Below are 18,123 nucleotides of genomic sequence, written 5' to 3'. Positions count from 1 at the left end.
TTATGAAAATGAAAAATAAAAATAAAAAAGTGAATATATTATATCTTCGTGGCGTGGTCATTATCATCTCTATTATTATTGTCACTATCATTTTTATTAACTTCCAATGCTACGTAATATATGGATCGTCAAACAATTACATCAGCACTGATATCATACATATAAGTTAAAAATAATCATGTTGCTCATTTCAAAATAATTAACATACATTATTGTAGCACATGCGATATGTGTGCAATATATGTAAATTATTATGTAATAGATAATTAAATTAAAAACTTGCAATAAAAGATAAAATGAAATAAATCCGACAGCTGGCATCCAGCTACAAATGGAGAAAATGAAATACTTGACTTTTTTACAAAATTACAAGTCGATCTCATCTCCAAAGCGTCCCTACGCAGCATTATTGTTTGTTCAATAAAAAAAAATGATTCACTAAAACAATAAATACAACCGCAAAATACAAAATAAAAGATAAATACGAATAGAAAGCTAGAGCAGACATTTTGTCTGCCATATTTGGTGGGTTACACTATAATGTAACAGAAACGACCATCTACACACCGTGAATAAACATAACGTGTCCATCACTAATGTGACAATTTTAAAATTATCACATCAGTGATGCACACGTTATGTTTACTCATGGTGGGTAAGTGATCGGTTCTGATCAGTGTAATTACTAATGCCATCTTCAATAAACAATAAATATTGTATTTGAAGGAGACGAAAATTTCACCAATTAAGTGAATTATGATTATTCGTACATTACAAACAGTGTATTCATGGATTTATAGTGTTTGAATTTGGATAGGAATTCTAATAGACAATTTGATATATAAATAAGCCTTTTATTTTCTTTTACTTTTTTTTTATTTACGTGTTTTTTTCCTTGATTCTTTTTTTCTTCTTCTTAAGAAAAGCTAATCTATTAACTGCAGAAAAATATTTTATCAACTAATCTGAGCTTCACCGTCAGACATCTTTGTTAATTAACCTCTAATCAATATAAAAATAAATTCAAAAAATACTTCCTCCGTTCCATGAAGCATGATACAGTTCTTTTCGGCACGGGAATTAAGAATTTGATATTTTGTGTATTAAGTGTGGAGTGTGGTAGGTGAAAAAGTAAAAATGTGAATAAATGGTAAATTTTTTGTCATTTTTAAAAACGTGTCATGTTTCGTGGGACAGACCAAAAAGGAAACTGTGTCATGCTTCGTGGAACGGAGAGAGTGGTAATTATTGAAAATTGGATGAACAATATTTATAAATATAATACCAACCAACCAAAATATTCCATGCATATATTTCTCACTCATCGTGATCCATGACCCACGGTAAAAGACAATGATCTTTTAGCTACCACAATAAATAATAGATAAATTACAAATATCATTCACTTTAATTTAACTTATGTAATAATTCATACCTTTTTTTATATATCAAAACATATTAACGGGACAAAAAATGGGACACCCTAAAAATGCGTGCACACATCAAGCCAAAAACAAGACTGCTCCCTATAATGACTTTTGAAAAAGACTAATCTCCAAATTAATCATACATACCCTACATATACACAAAAAATAATTTAATTATTTTAATTAGAACACACAAATTAATATATATACCATTCATTCACCAATACTTCCTAAGTGACTAAGAGAGTGTATAGGGAAACTAAGATGAATGAGATAAGAGAAGTTGCAAAGGCCTACTACCATGGGAGGGGAGAACAAGAGAAAGAGCTGGCGCGACAGTTCTTCAAATCCCTGGATGCAGACAACAACAACGTTGTCTGCCTCCAGGAGTACAAGAAGTACGTGAAATCCTCTCTCTCGAGTGATGACGAGGTTTTCAAGCTATTGGACAAGAACGGGGACAAAACCCTAGACTTCAACGAAGTGTTGGCCCTTTATTACATGGATAAAGTCTCCATTCCTCGGTGCAAGGTATGTGACAAATTGCTTCTAGCTTCCTACTTTTCGTGCCTGCGTTGCCTAGGGAAACCCTCGTACAACGTCTGCTGCGACTGCTACGGTGGAGGGAGGTACGAGCACCACCACGCCTCCAGTGAGTTTAGAGATACGAGAGCGTTGCTTACGATGTTGGATCGGATCATGGATCCAAAAGCTTGTGAGGAGGATCCAAATAATTGTGAGGTATATTTATGTTAATTGAGTTATTTTTGGACTTATGCAAAAGTATTTTGTAGCCTAGTTATTGTGTGATGTGAATGTTTGAGATATTCGTAGTTTATGGCTCAAACTTTAGAGTGATTAATTTGCAAAAATAGCCCAAATTTTAAGAAAATGTACAAAAAAAAAATCCCAAACTTTCATGAATATTGTATAAAGGCCCTGAACTTTAAACAAATGCAAAAAAAGAAAAAATATAATGAATTTTCATGAAAATTGTATAAAGGCTCTAACTTTAAAAAAATATCATGAACTTTCATAAAAATCATAAAAATGGTTCAACTTTTAAATTTGTAAATTGCATGAACTTTAAAAAAAATGCAAAAGAAACCCCGAACTTTCATGAAAAATCGAGGCATTTTTTTTCTTCTTTTTTTATAAGTTCAGCTATATATTTTTACACATTTCATGAGAGTTCAAGTCATTTTTTGTAGTTTTTTAAAATTTAGGCAATTTTTACAACTTTCATAAAAGTTTTGGATATTTTTAGATTCAAATTCTGCAAAACACTCTAAAATTCGAGCCACAGATTGGAAAACGGCGCTAACTAATCCTATTTATGATGTGCAGAAAAATGATGCTGATCAAGAAAATGGTGCTAAACGATCAACTTCTCGATCTAAATCAGTAAGATATAGTAATATGTTAATTAATACTCAGTTTAATTGAACATTCGCGACATCCAAACGGTGATGACCTTCTGTGTTAACAGTGACGTTCAAGGTTCAAACTCCAGTTCTGTTACTCTTCTCTAACTAAAAAAATAAAATAAAAATTACTTAGTTTAATTAACAATGGACTAATTTTGATTATACAAATTAAAAGTTTGTTATTATTCAGGAAAGGATTCTGGAAACTTTGGAGGCACTCAACGCAGGGTTTCTTCTTGGAGGTACCGTAGTAACAGCTGTTGGAGCAGTTGCAGTTGCCCCTGCTTGTATTATCATGTAGTTAAGGAATTTGTCTTTAATTATAATGCTTAGTAACGATGAAGCGCAACTCAAGTGGTAAGACGTTTTTCCTCCAACTAATAGATCGAGGATTTGAATAATATTAGTCCGTGGCTTAATCCGTTGTTCATATGTAACTAGTCAGTTGCTTATTCGGTTGTTATATTTGGAATGCCAAATTCGTCGTTCATTTGCTTATTCCGTTGTTATATTAAATGTCAAATTTGTCGTTCTTATATATACTAGTGGAAAGCATTATGGACTTGTGTTGTTTGTAACTTATGGAATCATCGAAATAAGATGATGTTCAAGAATGTGTCGAACTGATACGAGGACTCAATTGAGTGAATTAAATTACGATTTTGGTTTTGGTTCTCAAATTTATCTCACAGTACATCCATCTCAATTCCTTGAGCTCGTCGGTAAATAGATTGAAGATAGTTGGAATGTCAAATTCAGGTTTTGGTTCTCAAATTTATCTCAGAGTAGGGCTTGTTAAAGTCTAAGAGATTGAATGTGTAATCCATCTCGTCGGTAAATAGATTGAAGATATTTGGAATGTCAAATTCGTCGTTCATATGTAGTTAGTTGCTTATTCCGTCGTTATATTTGAAATTAATGTCAAATTCGTCGTTCATTTGTTGTTTGTCCGTTGCTTATTCCGTCGTCAAATTCGTCGTTCATATGTTATTTTAGTCCGTCTATAAAAATTTCTATGCAATAGCTTGCAAATTATGATATAAACCACACTAAAAAAAAATCTTATACTTCAAGAATTCCCAATTAAACCTTGAAATATGTAGTTTTTCATTGAAAAGAATACGAGACTAATTGAAAATTTGAAACCAACCTAACATAACATCTAAAGCATAACAAAATAGCAAAATAAAAGACTCAACTAAACAATCAAACACTTTTATCAAACACATGGCAATCAATCAAGCACAACCAGCTTCTGATATTCCTCTCCGGCGATCGCCGCCTCCATCACCGCCACCGGATTCACAACTCCTCCCTCTTCCAGAAACATCTTCATCATATTCTTTGAGAATCCGCTCACCAGCGCCACCCCCCGCTGCCCCGCCGCCACCGGCGTCGCCTTCGAATCCCTCAGATTCCAAAACACAATCTCCGGCACGCACTCTCCGAATCCATTCTCCCCAAACTTCCTCACGATCGCCTCGTAATCCGTCTCCCACGGATTCTCCGACGCCACGTCGAACTCCATATCGCTGAACACGAACAGCCGCTTTATCATCTCCTCCTTCTTCAAATTCCCCTCCACCGCCACCTTCAGCAGCACATCAAACACCTTCTGGAAATCGGTGTTGCATCCCCAATCCATCTCTTTCACGAATTCAATTTTCCTTTTCAACGATGTGCCTTTCACAATTTGCATCTCAGGTTGCTCACTGAACGTGATCAGCTTCCCTTTCCATGGATCCTCGCTCAATTCCGACACCAGAAGTCCTAGCGCCACCGCGACATCCATCGGAGTTCCCTCCATGCTGCCAGAAACATCGCAGATCGCGAGGCAGTTACTGAGCTTCCCGATCTTCGCCATATCGTCCACTATCCTCTTCCACTGCAGCTCCGCCACCTCCTCCCCCACGCCGCCGCCGCCGCCGTCATCCAGCGCCTCGATGATCTGGTGCGGCAGCAGCGCGCCGGCGGCGATCTTCGCCTTGCCGGATTTAACTTTCTCTAAATACTGTTTAAATCTCTCCTCGTCGTGCTTGAAGAATTGATCCTTGTAGATTTTCATCGCGACGGAGGCGACTCTTTTGTACGGCAGCGATCCCCAATTTTGAGCTCCCATGTAAATCTCCGGCAGCTCCAGCGCCTTCCGCAGCGGCACGAGGACTTCCTTCCTCAGCCGATCCCTCACTCGATAAGCGTAATGCGCCTCCAAAACGCCGTCGTATTCGGTGTATTCCTCCCTCGGAAACACCTTCTTCCCGATCGTTTCGCACAGTAAGGTAATTCTGTCGAAGGAGGAGTCGAGCGACGGGCACCACTTCGCGGCGAGGCTGATTTTGTTTAAATTCTCCGATTTCAGCATCTCCATGTCCGATCTCAATCGCTGAGCGAAGAGATCGGAGACGTTTTCGTGGAAAAATTTGAAATCGGAGTCCTCATTGAATCTATCGACGACCTTCCTCGCTCGTTCGATCCTCTTCTCTTCACGCGTTTTCAATTGATCTGAAAAGGCTTCATCCCCAAAATGGCGTCTGAAATCCATTCTTTTTCTCCTCCCTCCCAAATTTCTCCACGATTTCCACTTCATCCCGATCCGTTTCGCCGATTTCCTCGCTTCGGAGCCGTCTAGAATCCGGAAGAGGATCTCGAGGAGATCCTTGAAGTAGCCGAAGCCGGCGAAGGCGGCGACGTTGCCGGCGAGGGTTTTGGGGTGGTGCTGGTGTAGCCACAGCGCGGCGGCGTAGAACCCTTCCCTGTCGGATTTGCCGGTGCCTTTGACGCCGCGGAGGTTGCACACGAGCTTGAGCGCCGTGAGCGGATCGTGGCGCCACGCGAGTTGCAGGCGGTCGGCGACGGCCTGCGGCGGCGTGTCGGGGACGATGTGGAAGAAGAAATCCAGACAAGGGTTCCCCGTCGAGAGAAACGTTGGGGAATTGTTCTCCGTCAGGCCGAGCTTCTGCCGCTTCGGTTGTTGGTAGATTTCCGGTGGTCCAACGAGATCGGCGCCGGCGGCCATGATTCTGAGAGGAGCGAAGGTTTTTGATTGATTGATTGCTTGTTGTGTGGAAATTAGGGTTTTTGGTTGGATTGTAAATTTGTAATGGAGAAGTTATTATAGGGATGAAATACTTGGAGGCTACGCACGCAGAAGACATAAATAAATACTTTTAATATATATTTTTAATCTTTTAATTACTTATATTTTTAAGTATTGTGACCTGGATTTTCCTACAAAATAAAAATACTATATGGTTTATTTTCGTGTAAATTAATGAATTTTTTATATTTTTGAATTTTTTATATTTTTTTCACTAAATATAAAAAATTCATTAATTTACACGAAAATAAACCATTTCAAAAAAATCAAGTATTCTTATGATTTTTTTGACGGTGAGCAATTCCGATTAAATTGAAATTGATATAACTTCGACATGACATATTATTGATTACATAGTATACACATTTTTCTAGAGTATTACGGGCTAAGGACAAAACAATATCGTATACTTAAGTGGAAAACAAAGTCGTTTTCCATGAAATTGAAATAATTGCACTTTTCATTTATAAAGACGACGTTTAGAAGATGTAAGAGCTCTGTCGTTTTGAACATCGACCAATTTAGCCACATTGACGGTTTTGGTAAATATGTCAGCATCAATTTAGGGGGAAAATAAATTTCGTGGGAAAAGTTTGACGAGTACTAAGTTCATGTATTTGATGCATGACACTCAATGATCACAAGTTCAAAGCCTAGAAGCAGAAAGATCTATATATACACACCGAGTAATTCTAACTCATTTACCTCAATCAACTTGGAGCGGAAATACCAAAATTTAATGTTAAGTTTGCCCATAAAAATTCAATTTAATGTTAAGTTTACCCATAAAAATTCAACATCTTATTAATTATCATGGAAATGTAAAGTAATTAGTCTCTCATGAATTTTGTCGAATAGTTTATGAGCGATCATGATATTATGAAATGAAAGTGTTTAGTTTCTACAAATCTTCAATTCCATTACTGCAACTTTGAAGAAAATATGTAGCAATTCCATAATTTACCTATTAAAAAATGCCAGAATAATTTAATATTTCTCATGAATTTCAGCAAACAGTTTATGAGCGAAGTACAATTACAACAAAATGTTCTAGTGACAAATTTTTACCCTAAAATGTGTTGCTAGATAATTCTGACATCTTGTGATGGGTAACTATTATGCGTGTCTAAAAAATAATATCAGTTCTATCAATTTTGTAAGTAACAATTTATATGTAAAAAAGTATATATAGGTGTATGATATAGGTGTAACTAAATTTTGTGACACGCCTCAATATAAAGTGAAACTCCATTTTAGATAGATGGGAATATTTAAACAGTCTATTTGAATCGATGCTTTCCTAAAGAAATATGAGCATATGAAGTGTTTCCTTGTTCATGAAAGAGAAAAAAAGGAATGAAATATAATGTAAAATTACCCTAAGATTTAGTTATATATGAACAATCGAAGTTAGAAAATGAATTTGAAATCCACATGAAGGAAAATATATCCTTTGTATTTAGTGAAATAATAACGTCAAATAATATGAACTTATGTTTGTAAATACTAGATGATTGTGTTTCCGATTAACTTGTTTACAGAAAATCTTCACTTTCTAAGATGACAAGTATTGAAAATACCATGTGTTTGTGAATGTCCTAACTGAGAATTCTTGAATGCATAGGGTTAATATATAACTGTTTGAGGAAAGTCCTGAGACAGAATTTTTTATTGTTCATATAGTTGATATATAACTGTTTGTAGAAAGTCCTGATAGAGAATTCTTGATTGTTCATATAGTGATATATAACTGTTTGTAGAAAGTCCTGAGAGAGAATTCTTGATTGTTCCTTCTTCTTTTTATTTTTTTACATGTATAAGTTGAGTGATGGGGTGATTATAGTATTGACCGTGTAGAGAAGATATTTTCCGAACCTTTTACATGATCGAGTTTAATGATTCCTGATCACGTAATGAGGGACGAGACTCATATAATATGGACCATGTGCAAATTCTTGAAATTATGTTCTATATTTGATTTATATATATATATATATATCTATATAGGGGGCCGCTCCAATGAGACCCCCCCTAATTTTAGTGAGATCTAGGGCATGATCTGGTGCGTTTATTTCATCAATCCTATGGCTGATATTGTATCTGGAGGGTGATTTTTTTTTCGCAGGGTTCGAATCCTGGAGGGAGCAGATTATTTTAAACTTTGTTATTCATGAGTATATACTGCGTTGTTCATCAGTATATAGGGCTCTGTTCATCAGTATATATGTCTTATTCATTACGAATTTTTTAAATTTTATTTTTCATCAGTATATACATCTTGTTCATTAGATATACGTTTTGTTCATTAGTATTATATGTTTTATTCATTGTACTCATGTTACACGAAAAATAGGGGGTCTCACTGGAGCGCGCCCCTATATATATATATATATATACAGATTTGATGTGCTGAGCGCTCTTTTGAGCGACTATCGTAAGCACCAATCTTTATTCCATTTTAATTTAATTCCTTATCTTTTTATTCTACTTTTTATTAATTTCCTTTATTATTAATAATACATATCTTTATAGTTGATATGTAGATATGATATCCAATTCGTGGTCTTCTTCTTTTTTCCTCTTGACGCGCGCCGCCTCATCATACTCCTCTCTCCCAATATCGCCTCTCTCCATCTCGCCGGCGATCACGACTCATTATTGGCTGTGATACCGACCCCCCTCAGTACTCCTCACCTTCACCCGCAACAACGAAGCTTGATGTCGGAGATTTCTCTTCGGAGGCCCTGTTCTGCAGCGAAACTTTACGTCAGATTCTTTCTGTTCCCTGGTTTGTTCGTCATGGGATGGGTGGCGCCGGGGATGGCGTGGTTGATTAAGACTTTTTGTGGTTGAGATGGCTCGTTCATTTCAATGGTGTTGAAGTTGCTGGAAATTTTTCTTTGAGGCATTTTGTCAATCACTTGGCGTGCGCAATAAATTTGATGTACTAATTAATTAGATTGAAGCATTTGTGCAAGTTGTGGTTGTGTGCTGCAACCTTCAAGTGTTTTTGGTCTTTTGTTTTCTGTTTCTTAATAAAAATTTCAATTATTTGCTTTTTAATCACCGTCGTCCATCGTTCATTTTTCTTTGATCCGAAAGAGTAGTTCGTGCCGTCATTAGTTGTTAGCTCTTGCTAGTGTTTAGTCAGTAGATATTGCTACAATCATTTCATTCACTAATGCAGTTCTTAATGTTTTGGTCATTAATCCTAAGATATTTAAAAACTAGATGCAATTTAGGTAGAAGACAACCAAAACACAAGTGGCGATTTTGTGACATGAACTTCACTTTAGTTTAACTAACTCAAAATTCATCATTATGTTTAAGGAAAAGAAGTCTGCATTAATGAGCCTTTTTTTTGTAGTTCAAAAATATGAGTTAAAAGTGGGAGAAACAAGTCTAAAGTATTTTGCTTTAAGCAAACATAAGCAAAAACTCTCTGCACTACCAGTTTCTTATATATACACTAAAGCAAGTCTTTGTAAAGATTCCTAGAAAATCTAATTAATTAGCATTGTCTGAATTCTTAGTATGTTGGTGTAGTTGATATATAGTTCACAGTAGAGAAGCAGGCAGTGGTTCAAACAAATGCAGCAGAAGCTAACAAAATTCCCCCTGTTTAAATACATAAGGGTTAGTGAAAGCAAGATTTTGCTGTCAATATGGTTTTCGATCTGCTACATTTTTTAGAAGTCTTAATCTTTAGCAGATAGTGAGGATCACAAGGGATCTGATGCTGTGCTTGGGTATCAGCAAGTGCACCACTACATCCACATAACAAATCACTTGAATATTTAAAATGAGAAACCATGACCTGTGCTTTTCACGAGTAGTTGAATATTTGACAAGGTCACTGCTGAAATTTTTTTTCTGAAAACAAATTTGATAGAAGTGGAATAGTATAATTGTTTTTATCAAAAAACATCTAGCATTCTAACAACAGACCATGGAACAGAAAGAATCTGACGTCAAGTTTCGCTGCAGAACAGGGCCTCCGAAGAGAAATCTCCGATGTCAAGCTTCGTTGTTGCGGGTGAAGGTGAGGAGTACTGAGGGGGGTCGGTATCACAGCCAATAATGAGTCGTGATCGCCGGCGAGATGGAGAGAGGCGATATTGGGAGAGAGGAGTATGATGAGGCGGCGCGCGTTAAGAGGAAAAAAGAAGAAGACCACGAATTGGATATCATATCTGCATATCAACTATAAAGATATGTATTATTAATAATAAAGGAAATTAATAAAAAGTAGAATAAAAAGATAAGGAATTAAATTAAAATGGAATAAAGATTGGTGCTTACGATAGTCGCTCAAAAGAGCGCTCAACACATCAAATCTATATATATATATATATATATATATATATATATAGGGTTAGCTTATATTGAGATTTTAAATTTTTTGAGATTTTGAGATAAATGAACATATCAATAAATTCTTTGAACATAACCAATATAACTGATGAACATATGAATCTATTTAATTTATTTAAAAAACACGCCACTTGTAGGGATTGAACCCCAGACCAACGCGCGTTCATAAAAATTAATTGACAAGTTCATCAAAATGTACTTATATGTTCATTTATCTCAAAATCTCAAAATATATATAAATCTCAATTGAACCAATTCCTATATATATATATATATATATATATATAGAGTGGGGCTATAATAAAAACACATCTTTTTGTAAAAACTAAAAACGGCTGAATTCTATGTAGAACACGTATGAATTAGTTGTGTAACACGTATGAATTGCGAAAGGTCCTGAGTTCGACTGAATTCTATGTAGAACACGTATGAATTTCGCAATTCATACAGTTACACAGCTAATTCATACAGTTATCATTCTCTATGGATCTTCTCCCTATATATATATATATATATATATATATATATAATTTTGAACCCTGATTGAGTCCATATATTTTGGACTCTTAAATTTGAGCCGAACTTGACCCGACCCAATATTTAAAAAAAATTGACATGGGGCTATTGAATTTGAACCAAGATCAAGCCCAAACTACCTTAAATGTGAGCGTAGATCAAACCCAACAAAATTGTTCAAAAAATGCACCCGTAGATGTCGAATCTACATGGTTAAAGCTACAAGTAGGAATTATGATAAGGAAAATAATCGATTATTTGAAAGTAAGATCGAAAAAACAAAATAATTAAGAACACAATATATGAATCCAAATACTTTTTTATCCTTATTTTTCGTGGGCCCTTTGCGATCATCCACCCCACAAGGTCAGAACCGCCCCTTGCGTGATCACTAAACAATTTGTACATATTATAAAGTTCAAATTTAATCAAATTAGATATATAAAAAATTATTAGTTTCATATAAGTACACTCTTTTACATTTAATTATTACTGTATACAAGGAATTGACTTTTGTATTAAATTTCCCTCGAGCTGAATGTGATTGATTAACTAACACAAAAAGAATAGGTCGGGCCTTAGTTGACATTAATCTAAATTAATACAACAATATTCTAACTGATTTAGAATTCTCATTCTAAACTGATTTAGCATTATTATGAATTTATTTACCATTCAAAATTGGTTTGCTATTTATTCTAAACCGATTTACCATTCATTCGGAACTTAATTAACATTATTCTGAATTTATTTACCATTCAAAATTGGTTTGCTATTTATTCTAAACTGATTTACCATTAATTCGAAACTTAATTAACATTATTCTAAATTGGTTTACTCTTTATTCGAAACTAATTGTCAAGTGATTTACTCTTATTCCATTTACCATTAATTGTCAACTGATTTACTCTTATTGTAATCTGATTTGCAATATATTTGAATAAAAAGAGTCTTTATTCGAAATTATCAACACAAACTGTATCATGCCATTACTAAGTATTGTTCCAATAAATGCAGATTTCCAAGATGTACCACCGATGCTTACCCAAGGTAAACCAAAAGACCGAACTGCTACACCAAAAAAAACACAAAAGAAGAGAGGTAATGACGAATGCTATAGTTTGTATAACCCTTTAATAAATAAACTATTACATTTACTAATATAATGTACATCACAGTTAAATGCAGTACCAACAAGAAAAAGAAATCAAATGCAAAGCATAGCGGATCTACCTCACGGAGCAAGGACGACATAAGTGGTAAAAACAAACGCAAGCGACAGAAAAATCCAAAGGGTGTGAAATGCAAAAGAAGGCACATTCGTAACGCAGTTGTGGATAACAACAATGACGAGGAAGACAACTATCCACAGCTAAACACAATAAGCACACCAGCTACTTTCTACAAGAGGCTACGTGATCTCAACGATGCCCAACGTAGAGCTGTTAATGCTATTGGATTTGGCAAAATCTTGGAATTCAAAACACTAACAACACTTGTTCATTAAATTGATGAAGTTTGTTCGATTATAATATATAATAAATTAGTACTAGTGATTTTTCAATACATTAATTTAGCTTGTTCAACATTGGATAATGATTATTCAGTGATAAATAACAACATATTCTTTGAACGATTATTCAAAATATTTATGGGACTTATTCATTGAATTATACGATTATTCAAAATATTTATGGAACTTATTCATTGAATTATGCGATTATTCAAAATATTTATGGGACTTATTCATTGAATTGTAACGTTTATTCAATAAATTATCAATCATGCATGTTCATATTATCGAATTTTCTGAATAATAATAAAAAAAAATGTAACGCCCCAATTTTCATAAACTTTTCAATATAAAATCTTTGAAAAACTAATAGATAAAATAAAATTTCTTGAATTATAAAAGTTTAAACCATTTTAAAATCAACTTGCCAAAACTAAAGTAGTAGCATGAAATAAAATGATAAACTAAAAAGTAACATGTTCAACTTAAATATCCATAGAAATATTAAAATTAATAACACTATTTAAAAATTTCGAGAAACGAAAGATAGAAAAATAAAATTACTTGAATTATCAAAATTTAAACTAATTTCAAAGTCAACTTACCAAACTAAAGTAATAACATAAAATAAAAACGTTAAACTGAAAAGTAACAAGTTCAATTTAAATTTCCATAGAAATATTAAATCTCTAGTCATTCTCGACTTCCATGGCCACCTCGACTCCAGAACTGCAAAACTGAAAAGATAAGGGGTGAGCATATAGAAAATATACTCAGTGAGAAACCATGCAAATATTCACGAACGCATAAACATGCAAATAATTCACATTGTCATACACATATTCTAAATTCTGAGTGTTTCTGATCATGTACTTGAACATGATATTCTGATTTCTGATCATGTACTTGAACATGATATTCTGCGTTCTGATCATGTACTTGAACATGATATTCTGCGTTCCGATCATGTACTTGAACATGATATTCTGAACATGTATCTAGACATGTATCTGAGCAAGCATAATCAAATATGAACTAAAAGCACATTCAAACATACATGAATATAACAACCAGCATATAATCCCTCACCTTAAAGTCGTAGGCAATTAAATAAAATCCGGAATGAGGATCTTAATTGCGCCGCACCTAATCACATAACATATCGAAAAAACATAAAGGTCTAATTAAACTTTATAATACAATTACTAAATTAAAAAGAATTCTATATTCAAGTCTTATATATAATATATATATATATATACTTAAGCATAAAAAAATATAAATTATCAGGAATTAAACTAACTTATTCCTTAAGAAAGATTGTCCAGCTCCGGTAGCTAATTTTTTAATGATTAATCAATCAAAAGGGGAAAATCTATATATATATATATATATATATATATAGTACGTAGTTAGAATTTTATAGCGAAAACTCAAAATTATACATAATTAAACTCAGTTTTCTGTTTCATAAATTAGAACTACTTTTAAGTTGCAAACAAAAAAGTTGAAGGCAAAAACTCTATCCCACATGACTACATATAATAATAATAATGCCTACACCATTAGCCAAAAAAAAGAAAAAAAAAACGAAGCAGTACATATTTTGCAAAGTTAATACCTAAACTGAATTTTTAATAATTAAGAAAAGTAAACTGAATGTTATCCTCTCTCACCCGACAACAAGCAAAAAGACTTCCATCAATTTGACTTAAAAAATTCAGTCTCCAAAGGATAAAAAAAAAACAACTATTTTGAAGCTACAAAGGAAAATTAGTTGACGAAAAAAAATAATGCAGTACCTTATTTAATTCTTCCCTCAAAGTCTGCGTATGTGTCTCTTTTAGGGTTTGAAAATTGATCTCATATTTATACTAGTCTTTAAAGAGTTCTAGTTCTAATAGGAAACAAAAATAATACTAATAATAATAATAATAATAATAATAATAATAATAATAACCTAGATAAATTTAATACTGCATATATATATATATATATATATATATATATCGTAATTATCTAAAAAAATAATAAGCTATAACAAGAAAATACTAATAATTAAACTTATATAATAAATCTAAATATTCGGGGTGTTACAAAAAAAACCAATGAAAAAAAGAGAGAAAAAAAGATTAATATTGTTAACAATGTTTTTTGACAATAAATGCATAACAAATAGCAACTTTATAATTAACTGAAAGCAAAAAAACCCAACGTAAAATCACAATATAAAACAAATAATAAGCAAAAACTATACAAAAATAAAAACCTACAACAGGCGAATAAATCAAAAAAAAAATAAAAATGAAAACCATTACCTTCTTCTTCCATCATCAACAACATAAAAATTGAAAGCTTCAAAAACTTTACAAGGTTGACTATTATCGAGTTTTAGGGTAACAAGAAACAAAAAAAAAATGGTTACATAATAAAAAAGAGAGGAATGATTAAGAAATAAATAATATAAAATTAAAGATGGATATCTACATAACCACATCCAAAAATAAATTAGATTCGGTCAACCAAAATCAATGAAATACTACTTAAAAAAACACAATTACTTAATTAACCTTAATAAAAAAACGGATGCTTCTTAATATAATTTATATGGACGGTTAGATTGTACTCCCTCCGTCCACCAATTCAAGGCCTACTTGCCTTTTTGGTCCGTCCACAAAAACAAGGCCTACCTATTTTTGGTAAGTTTTTATTCATTATTTAATCAAAAAAGTCAAAGATTTTTTACAAAAAAGTGGGATCCTTTCTCCACTCAACTAATAAAAATACATTTTTTTCTTAAAAAGTGGGACCCTTTCTCCACTCAAGTAATAAAAATACATTTTTTCTTAAAACCCGTGTTTTTTCATATAGGCCTTTAATTGGTGGACGGAGGGAGTATTAATTTAAGGGCTAGGATTAATTCTTCATTCTCAAAATAGTTATCATTTTCTATGGATCTTCTCCCTATATATATATATATATATTTTTGAACCCTGATTGAGTCCATATATTTTGGACTCTTAAATTTGAGCCGAACTTGACCCGACCCAATATTTAAAAAAAAATTGACATGGGGCTATTGAATTTGAACCAAGATCAAGCCCAAACTACCTTAAATGTGAGCGTAGATCAAACCCAACAAAATTGTTCAAAAAATGCACCCGTAGATGTCGAATCTACATGGTTAAAGCTACAAGTAGGAATTATGATAAGGAAAATAATCGATTATTTGAAAGTAAGATCGAAAAAACAAAATAATTAAGAACACAATATATGAATCCAAATACTTTTTTATCCTTATTTTTCGTGGGCCCTTTGCGATCATCCACCCCACAAGGTCAGAACCGCCCCTTGCGTGATCACTAAACGATTTGTACATATTATAAAGTTCAAATTTAATCAAATTAGATATATAAAAAATTATTAGTTTCATATAAGTACACTCTTTTACATTTAATTATTACTGTATACAAGGAATTGACTTTTGTATTAAATTTCCCTCGAGCTGAATGTGATTGATTAACTAACACAAAAAGAATAAGTCGGGCCTTAGTGATTGATAGAGAAATAACTTTTTTTTTTCTTTTTTGAGAAGGTCAAATTTGTTTAGTTGAAAGCAAATTTAGCATAAAAATAATGGATTCACGTTGCTATCATGTCAAGATAGATAAATGTTGTTGCGGTTACACACCAATCACGAGATATAGTAAATTCTCTCTTATAAATATCTTTTGTATTTTATTATCTCATTTAGAAGGTGGGATACGAATCACACATATATGATTACACCATGCCCATGTTTATTTAAGAGCTGATCAGCTTTGATTTTTGAAGCAACTAAGATAATAATCTATCATAATTAAATGTCTAGCTATCACATTAATTCTTAGACTATCTTCATGTGACTTTCAGTTTACATACACAACCCACGACCTAATATAATTTCTATTCCATTAGCTTGTACTCGATCCAAGTAAACAGTGGCGGAGCCAGGATTTTTTTTGGGGGGGGGCTGAACTGTTACGGGGGTTCGCCCCCGAAAATTTTTTTTTGGGGGCATTCAATACATTTTAGACATTTTTTACTAAAATACAAATATAATAATAATAATAACAACATTTTCATAGATAATATAGTTCAAAACATTTACTAAAATTTTTTTTGGGGGCATTCAATACATTTTAGACATTTTTTTACTAAAATTCAAATATAATAATAATAATAACAACATTTTCATAGATAATATAGTTCAAAACATTTACTAAATTTTTTTTTGGGGGCATTCAATACATTTAGGCATTTTTTACTAAAATACAAATATAATAATAATAATAATAATAACATTTTCATAGATAATATAGTTCAACATTTACTAATTTTTTTTTTTGGGGCATTCAATACATTTTAGACATTTTTTTACTAAAATACAAATATAATAACAATAATAACAACATTTTTAGACATATTATAAAAAAAAAAAATTTTTTTTTTTTTTTTCAAAATTTGGGGGGGGGGGGCTTCAGCCCCCCCGGGCACCCCCTGGCTCCGCCCCTGCAAGTAAATAAACTCGTGTTGTGATATAAAATCAAATCGAGAGATATGCGGATAATCATCGATCACAGTTTTTTAATTCATATGTCAATAAAAATAATTCAATCATCAACAATTAGAAATCTATAATAATTAATTTTTGAAGAGGGCGTTCCATGCGGATGCCCACACGATGCAGATCACTCACGTACTCTAATAGGACACATGTAAAATATCCTATTAGAGTATTACAAGTGTCCTATTACAGTATGTGAGTGGTCTACACCGTACAGACTGCTGCACAAGAGAATTTGTGTAAATTTTTTAAGGAACCTCGACTAGCTACGACAAATTCAACTTTCTAAGAAGAAAAAAAATCCACAATATTTAATTACATGATAAGATGAAGAAGAAGCTAAGAATAAAAAAAAATATATACAAGTGGGCTTATCATGATCTGAAAGCCTCGCCTATTTAGGGAAGATTGCAAGGAGATTAAACACACACTGGCACACACACATATACATATATATCTATACATATTAATCGATCAATTAATTAGGGAAATTTTTGAGATGGGTTTACATGGGAAATTGATTGCAGCAGTGGAATTCAGAGCTGGTGGAGATGTTTTCCACGAGCTTCTCAAGAACAATCCACATCATTTTTCCACAATGAGCCCTGAAATAGTACAAGGTTGTGATCTTCATGAGGGAGAAAATGAAATACTTGACTTTTTTACAAGTCGATCTCATCTCCAAAGCGTCCCTACGCAGCATTATTGTTTGTTCAATAAAAAAAAATGATTCACTAAAACAATAAATACAACCACAAAATACAAAATAAAAGATAAATACGAATAGAAAGCTAGAACATACATTTTGTCTGCCATATTTGGTGGGTTACAGTATAATTAATTAGTGATACAGAAACGACCACCTACCCACCGTGAGTAAGCATAACGTGTCCATCATGACAATTTTAAAATTATCACATCAGTAATGGACACGTTATGTTTACTCATGGACCATGGTGGGTAGGTGATCGGTTCTGATCAGTGTAATTACTAATTCCATCTTCAATCATCAATAAATATTGTATTTGAAGGAGACGAAAATTTCACCAATTAACTGAATTATGACTATTTGTACATTACAAACAGTTTATTCATAGATTTATACTGTTTGAATTTGGATAGGAATTCTGATAGACAATTTTATATATAAATAAGCATTTTAT

General features: G+C 33.0%; 2 protein-coding genes across 2 annotated transcripts; one reads left to right on the top strand and one right to left on the bottom strand.

The window, feature by feature from the left end:
* The first annotated feature begins 1,426 nt into the window (after window positions 1–1,426).
* On the top strand, window positions 1,427–3,253 carry LOC130999922 (uncharacterized). The gene is made up of 3 exons (XM_057925619.1): window positions 1,427–2,168; window positions 2,775–2,831; window positions 3,045–3,253. Exons 1-3 carry the CDS (start codon window positions 1,692–1,694, stop codon window positions 3,153–3,155), a joined length of 645 nt encoding a protein of 214 aa, XP_057781602.1. The 5' UTR covers window positions 1,427–1,691; the 3' UTR covers window positions 3,156–3,253.
* A 667-nt stretch (window positions 3,254–3,920) lies between these two features.
* On the bottom strand, window positions 3,921–5,989 carry LOC130999921 (uncharacterized). The gene has a single exon (XM_057925618.1). The coding sequence runs from the start codon at window positions 5,868–5,870 to the stop codon at window positions 4,089–4,091; it is 1,782 nt and encodes a 593-aa protein (XP_057781601.1). The 5' UTR covers window positions 5,871–5,989; the 3' UTR covers window positions 3,921–4,088.
* Window positions 5,990–18,123: the final 12,134 nt, after the last annotated feature.

This window comes from Salvia miltiorrhiza, chromosome 8 (assembly GCF_028751815.1).
Source record: "Salvia miltiorrhiza cultivar Shanhuang (shh) chromosome 8, IMPLAD_Smil_shh, whole genome shotgun sequence".
Taxonomy (NCBI): Eukaryota; Viridiplantae; Streptophyta; class Magnoliopsida; order Lamiales; family Lamiaceae; genus Salvia; species Salvia miltiorrhiza.
This window is presented reverse-complemented; position numbering and strand designations above follow the sequence as displayed.